This window comes from Lathyrus oleraceus, chromosome 3 (genome assembly GCF_024323335.1).
Source record: "Lathyrus oleraceus cultivar Zhongwan6 chromosome 3, CAAS_Psat_ZW6_1.0, whole genome shotgun sequence".
Lineage (NCBI taxonomy): Eukaryota > Viridiplantae > Streptophyta > Magnoliopsida > Fabales > Fabaceae > Lathyrus > Lathyrus oleraceus.
The window spans coordinates 85,806,582-85,814,526 of NC_066581.1; the positions used below are offsets into that span (position 1 = coordinate 85,806,582).

Genomic DNA, 7,945 nt, shown 5'->3' on the forward strand with positions numbered 1-7,945 from the left:
AATTCGATACAAGTACCAAAAGTATTGGTCTCTAGGGCTTACACCAACATCTTACTCTTCCACCATTCAAACTCAATAGAGTCTCCACTGAAAGTTGGAGGTCTAATTGTATAGTTGTTCTTTTCTGGATTGCTATAATCATGGTATTTGCTCTAGAAACACCATACATGTTTTTCTTAGGATCTTTTATGTCTCATTGTTAGGTGTTAAGCATAGACCGTGATGCGATGCAAACTGAATGTGAGGAAAACTTAAGATGGGGGGTTGAATTATGTTAGTATTTTTTTTCTTTTAAAACTCTTAAGTCAAATTCTAAACTCAACGTTATAAAATATGAGTTAGTTAGAGATAGGAAACATATATAAAATGCAAGAAAGAATAATAACACACAGAGTTATCCTGGTTCATCTTACAAATCGAGAATAGTCCAGTCCCCTTGTACTTACAAGAACTTTTCACTATAATAACACAATATTATAATTTTCTCAAGCGCACAAGCAAGAGACTTCTTTTCTTACACGCACAAGTATAAGACTTCCTTGCCCAAACACACAAGTCTGAGACTTCCTTGCTCACACACACAAATATGATACTTCCTTGCTCAAGCACACAAGCAAGATACTTCCTTGCTCACGCACACAAATATGAGACTTCCTTTCTCAAGCACACAAGCTCAAGACTTCCTTGATCTAGTACACAAGCTCAAAACTTCCTTGCTCAAGCATACAAGCTCAAGACTTCCTTGCTCAAGCACACAAGCTCAAGACTTCTTTGCTCAAACACTTAGTAAGAGACTTCTAACAATCAATCTAACAGATAAATAATTGTTGGATGAATACACTTGATATACAATCAGAGGTGTATAAATAATATAACACAATATGACTCGTTTAAGACTAGGGATTTCTAAGATATACAAGGATAAAAAAATCCTATATTTAGCTTATGCTAAAACTTTGACAGAGTAGCTTCTCTTTAGTTGTCAATCTTTGTTTATCATGTTCAACGTGTATGTGTGTATCTTGTGTATTCTTGTGTTCTTGTGTTGTGTCGATCTTCAAGTCTTTTACTTCCTTAAATAATGAGGAAAAGAGTCATTGAAGATGCAACCGTTGAGTCCTTTGATAAGCTTTAAAATAAACGTTGAGAGACGTTGGGATGTTTCACCAAACTATCAGGCTAGGTGAAACCTAGTTTGAAAAATCTTTACTACAAAAGGAATTAGCAGTTGTATACCATCAGACTCTATGAAGAACCTAGAGCTTTAGGTTATCACGTGATAAATTATGTTTAGAGATGAAAAATGATTCTTCAGTGTCACCTTAGTCCTTGCGCTTTGACAAACTCAGGTTCTGATCACCAGAAGCAGACTTCTCCAAAGTTTGTTCTTCAGAGGCTGACTCATTCAGAGTCTGATATTTCAATGTTGTCCTCTTTGGAAGATGACTTCTTCAGAGTTAGTTCTTCAGCTTTCGATACATCAGAATATGATCTTCATACTTCTCTTTGAATGTTCAGAGTCCGAACCAATACTTGAATTTAATATGAATTTTAGTTTATGATCCTGTACACTTGAACAAATATTAGTATACCTTATTGTTATTTAAATAATTTGTTATCATCAAAACGCAAAAGATATGGGACAAACCAATTTTGTTCTAACAAAATGCCATTTGATTCGTCGTTTATATTCTCTTTATTCTTTTTCTAAGAATCTATCTTCTTTATTTATTTTTATTTTAGTGTTGTTTTTTATTTATTGTTGAGTTTATATGAAAATGATTATTTGATGGCTATTTCATGTTTAAAGAAGAAAGTTTGGGCTTTAATTTAGATACTGGGATGAATTTTTCCGAAAACAAGAGTTTGTGTATGGTTATTATATGGATATATTTGTAAAAGACCCACATTAAGGCAACACAAAAGACCCACTAAAAGAGACGATACAACATGTCTCGCTCACCAGTCTTCTAGTCGCCCATTTACTTAGGTGAGCGCCCATTTTCGGGTTGTGTCGCCCATTTCTTGGATAACTCGCATGGTTCGCAAGAACGTGGAAAATGAAGTATCCCAATCCATGGTGGGAAGAGATAGTCAAAAGGGGAGAGATACACGTTATCCTCAGTAAAAGAGAATTAATTGCCTTATTCTTACACTCTTAGAGGCGGTTGCTATTTCTTAGGAGTTTGAAATCCAAGCTCAGAGACTTCTATAATATTTCATCCCTAGGTTGAGAAGTGATCAATCTCATTACGCAGATACCACATGTACATAACTTCTACCTCCATGTGAGATAACTCTAAACTCCACAACAAACCCTAAAAACGTAAAGCAGTCATTAATTATTAAGGGTTATCATGTATTATACTTTTAATAAATTAATGTGTTATGTGGGTTGAAGTTTACATTTATGTTTCCAAAAGTTGTTCCTTCTCCTTTTTTTTTTATTTCCGTTCTTCCCCTTTTGTTTTAATTTGTTGTTAATTTTTATACTCAAATTTAGGGTTAAGCCTTAAGAATGATGTCAAATTTGCAAAGTGCAGAGATGATGATGGGAGATTAGAAATTACAGTGATGCAGAAGCTTTGCATGGAGGAGTGATGTGTTGTTATATATGATGTATAGAAATGTAGTGTGTTGGGTTCTTTAACGCATAAAAATAGAAATAATGAAAAGGAAAAAGAGAAAGGTAAAAGTATTATGGTAGTAAAAGTATTAAAGTCATACCGTATTGCTATTTTGTTGTAACCTTATTATTATTTCTTTTAATTCTTTATTTTTTTTTTGAATTTCTGTTAAAAGGTTTCAATGTTATGTGATTTTTGATGCAATGGTTGCATACAATATTTGAGTAAAATAAAGTAGCAAAGCTATATAATTTTAAAACTTTAAATAAAATAATAGTAAAAATCAATTAAGAAAAATGAGAAAGAATGATATTTATCTTAGAAATTCTCCTAATTTATTTTATTTTACTATTGTTTTTGTTTGTCTCATAGTAACATTAATATATTTTTTTATTATATATTTAATTATATATTTTTGATATTTTTTAATTAAATATTTATACTTAAAATAAAAATATTTGTTTAGATTAAAAAATACTAAAGATCAATGTAATAATGATGAAAAAAGATTAAATTTATTTTTTAGATATTTTAAATATAAATAATTACAGTAAAATAAAATAAAAATAAAACCATAACTTTGTTTTATTAGAAATTTGAACTTTAAATAAATACAACTTTCAAATTTATTATTATTAGATTGTTTACTATAATTAAAAAAAATGGAAAACACAAAAAAACAAAAAATAAATTAATTATATTCATATTAGAGAAAAATGGTGATACACTGACGGTGTAAATTTATTTTACACTATCAACCAATAATAACTATACATTCCAATAAATAAAATTGAAAATTTTAAGATATTTATATGTCAAATCAATTCATATTAGTTTTTATATGATCTAAATTTCGGTTTAAACTCTTTACTAACAAAAAATTCCATTTGTTGAAGAAAAAAAACACTGCGAAACTACACAACTACCCTCACCATTCCATTGATTTGTAGTATATATATACCTCTCTATCCCTCGTAGCGTCTCATTGATCATTTCGAATTTACATTTGCAATTCAAACACTCACAAAGCAATTATCATTTATAATGAGTTCCCTTCCACACGTAGTTGAAGACTGCATGGGCTTCCTCAAACTCTACAGCGACGGTTCCGTTCACCGTTCAAACAACTTCAAATTTCATGTTTCCACCGTCCAAGACAACACCGTAACGTTCAAAGACTGTGTCTTCGATAAAAAGTTCAACCTCTCTCTCCGCCTCTACAAACCCAACACCTACAACAACAGCAACAACAAAAGCAAGCTTCCTGTGATCGTGTTCCTCCACGGCGGAGGATTCTGTTTCGGCTCACGCACGTGGCCTCATATGCATAACTGTTGTGTGCGTCTCGCCACCGGACTCCAAGCGTTGGTGGTTGCGCCAGACTATCGTCTCGCGCCGGAGCACCGCCTTCCGGCGGCGGTTGATGACGCTGTTGAAGCGGTGAGGTGGATTCAGAGGCAAGGGTTGAGCTTAAAAGAGGAGGAGAATAATTGTGGAGAGGCGTGGTTGAGGGATGACGTCGACTTTGACCGTGTGTTTATAGTCGGTGACTCTTCTGGCGGGAACATTGCACATCAGCTTGCGGTTCGGTTTGGGTCGGATCGAACCGCTATCGAACCGGTTCGGATAAGAGGTTATGTTCTGTTGGCGCCGTTTTTTGGCGGGGAGGTTCGAACCAAGTCTGAGGAAGGTCCTGCTGAACAAACGTTGAATCTTGACTTACTTGACAGGTGAGGATTATAACAACATTCAAAATAAAATTATGACAATAACTCATTGTTATAACAACAATCCCAATTATAAATGTTTAAAGTTGGAGGTAATTATATATCTTAATTACATCAAATTCAAATTTCAACAACTCTAACGTTAACTTTAATCTATCCGTTCTTACCATCAAAGTTTATGTTTGTTGAATCATCTGATATTAATTCTTGGAAAATACTAACAAGTGTTCCAGAACACTTGTTACGAATTAACATGGAAAAATGAATATTATTTAAGAGATTAAAAATATATATATTTTTTAATTATATATATATTCAATGTTGTGTATTGAATGAATCGAAGATAATATATTTTTTTTATTTTAAATTCTTAATCAGTGTTTTCGAACATTGATTAGCATGACTCTTAACTTTTTTATTAAATTACTCCTTATTTATATTATACTAGCAATCTCAGTAATATTAGATATTTATAAATGGAGAATTTTACCTAATAAATTATTTGATTAAAATAGTTTGTTGATCTCTCTCTGTTAGAGAATTTTTTATTTTAGTCTCTGTAATTTTTATTTTTTTTATCTGAGTTCCTATATCTCACTTTTTGTGTTGGATTTAATCTTTAAAGTTAAAATTTGCAGGAAAATCTATATGTTTCCTACGGATATATCTTTGAATTTTCCTGCTAATTTTATTTTTAGGAGTCAAAACAAACACAAAAATGAGATATATGGACTCAGACCAAAATAAACAAATTACATGGAACAAAATCAAAAAATCACTAATTTATAGGGATTAAAAAACTATTTAAGCCAAATTATTTTTATAAAAGTCCAACTATAAATTAGATTTAGTAAAAATTGTGAATTTCAAGCCATAAATTACTTTTTTTTCTCTTTAAAAGTTTTTATAAAGGTTATACACAAATTTCACACCCTTTTTAACATAAAAATAAACTCACATGTGACTCAGCATATATGTACTAGTGACTCATTCTCCACTCCATCCATGTGATAATCTCCATGTCATCTCTTGCATCAAGAGTGTATCAATATTCAAGGATTCTAGAATCATTTTTATACATGATTGGTCATAAAAACACACTAATATATCCCTACCAGATATTTACCAATATATGTGTCTAATTATTGTTATTTAATGATGGTTGGAAAGGCTAAAACTAGTCCTCACAAAAATAATTGATGTGATTAATTAGTGATAACACTTGTCTAGTCCCTCTTGCACTCTTTATGAGCCTTTTAGTGCCACCACACGCGACATAATGAAAAAAAACTCGTTGTCCATTAAAGTATTATTATTATTATGCAGAATATTGAAACGTTATTGTCATCAACTTTTTCATCTTCTTTTCTCCAATGTAGGTTTCCATTGCTTTCAATCAAACTCAAGTATTAGTAATTATTTTTCTTTCTTTCTTTCAGATTTTGGAGGCTATCTATGCCTGTTGGAGAGACCAGTAGAGATCATCCATTGGCTAATCCATTTGGACCTGATAGTCCAAATCTTGAAAAACTGAAGCTTGATCCTCTTTTGGTGATTGTTGGTGGAAATGAATTGCTTAAAGATAGGGCTGCAAACTATGCTACAAGATTGAAAGGAATGGGAAAAGACATTAAATACGTTGAATTTGAAGGGTGTGAACATGGGTTTTTCACACATGATTCATATTCAGAAGATGCAAAAAAAGTTATCCATATCCTTAAACGATTCATGCTTGAATAATCTACTTAATTAGGAGACTAATTAATTATATGATTTATGTATTTGTAGTCTATATATTAAACTAGTTTGTGGGATTGAATTTTGTCATTATCAATTTGTGGTTAGTATTTGAGTGTAGTAGTTTGTAGATGGTAGTTAATTACCATTTAGAGTCATTTGTGGTAAATAATTGTCAATTGTATGAGTTGTTTTTCGAGTGGAGAATCACATAAAATTCAAAATTTTGAGTGTATTAATTATTTAGTTTATTTAGTGTAATTTATTAAGAGTTTATTATATTGTATTTTTAATTTTGAGATAAAAAATTTTAAACGTCAAATAAATTTGATTGTTATTTGAGGTTTATTACTATACACTCTCAGTGTAAAAAGTTTTACACCGTCGGTTCATCACCATCACCCGTTTGTATTACTTTATAGATTTTTAAAATAAAAGTCAAACTTCTTTTAATATTCAACGTCTATAATTAAGTGATGGTGTAAAACCTTTTTACACTGACAGTGTATTTCAATTAATCTCTTGTTCTTTTATTATTTAAAGCGATTAATTTTTGCAATAAACTAGTAATACTTTTAATTTAATTCCTCATAGCATCAGTTGATAAATATAATGGGTAAATTTTGTTTGTGTGAAAACAATGTTTTTCTTTTTTAATTAATTTTGAAATTAGTTTATTTAATTTAATTTAAGTAATTGGTTTATTTGTTTTAAGTGTGTATCAATCAATAGTATATGGATGTGTTTCTAGCAATTGGGCACAGGAAGATTCACACACATGAAATCGACATCTTCGATTTGTTCTTTTCACATGTGACACATTTGAAAAGTTGGTGCATATAGTCCCAAGAAAAAGGTGTGTGCATAATTCGTCCAGGAGTTATGTCCATCCAATATTCTTTTTACCAAAATAATAATATAAGTTAAATACTGAAATATAGTAGGGATCATAGGGTGATATCTTTGAAATCACAACATTAAATTTAAATAAATTTTCTCAACTCAAACCACCGAGACTCTCCTCTAATAAAGAGAATTGCCCCTAATTGAGGAACTCTCTCTTAATGGAGAGACTCGCCCTTAACTACGGGATTCACCTAAAAGAAGTGAAGGACTTAAAACTTCATGGAGGATGAGTTTAATAACTTTGTCATTTATAAGTCATCGTGTTTTAGGTATTATATAGTGATATATTTGTAAAAATTCACAATAGGGTGATATAGGATCAGAATATGTCGCCTAGGCATGATCCATGCTCAGTAGGCGGTTTTCTCTAAGGGGAAACATGGATGGTGACATGTATGTAGTCCATAACCACGTGTGGAAGAAGTCATGACCATTGTTTCCTAAGAAGTACGCAGTCAACAAGTTCCCTAGTCAAGGTGAGGCGGTTATTACTTCTCGGGATTCCCCAAATCCATGATCATATACCTCTATAAATATCTCATACTTATGGTTAAGAAAACAATCTGAAATTCACTAAAGAATACTCTTAAATACAAAGCTTCTCACCCTTGTGAACCTACTCTAACCCCACAGAAAACACCACCAAAATAGGACTTCTCACACGCGTGAACTTTCTTAGCAACCACAATTACTAAAGCCTTTGGTCACCCCTACAAGCCTATAGATGCCACACATCTGTGAAGGAGAATTTGCAGTCCAAAACGCAGCGGAAATTAAAATTTTCTCCTTTAGAGATCCTTACGAATGGTCATGATCAGTGATAGAATATTTACCTCTTGTGACGGTTGAAACCTTTGGTGCAGATCTCTTGTGACGATCAAAACCTTTGATGCAGATCCGCGAAGCGATCACGAACGTTGAACGAGGACAACGTCTCTACTCAGTCCA

At 31.9% G+C, this 7,945-nt stretch overlaps 1 protein-coding gene across 1 annotated transcript; it reads left to right on the top strand.

Annotated features, from left to right (window-relative positions):
• Positions 1 to 3,522: 3,522 nt before the first annotated feature.
• LOC127125493 (probable carboxylesterase 15) lies at positions 3,523 to 6,326 on the top strand. The gene is made up of 2 exons (XM_051054278.1): positions 3,523 to 4,357; positions 5,794 to 6,326. Exons 1-2 carry the CDS (start codon positions 3,672 to 3,674, stop codon positions 6,092 to 6,094), a joined length of 987 nt encoding a protein of 328 aa, XP_050910235.1. The 5' UTR covers positions 3,523 to 3,671; the 3' UTR covers positions 6,095 to 6,326.
• Positions 6,327 to 7,945: the final 1,619 nt, after the last annotated feature.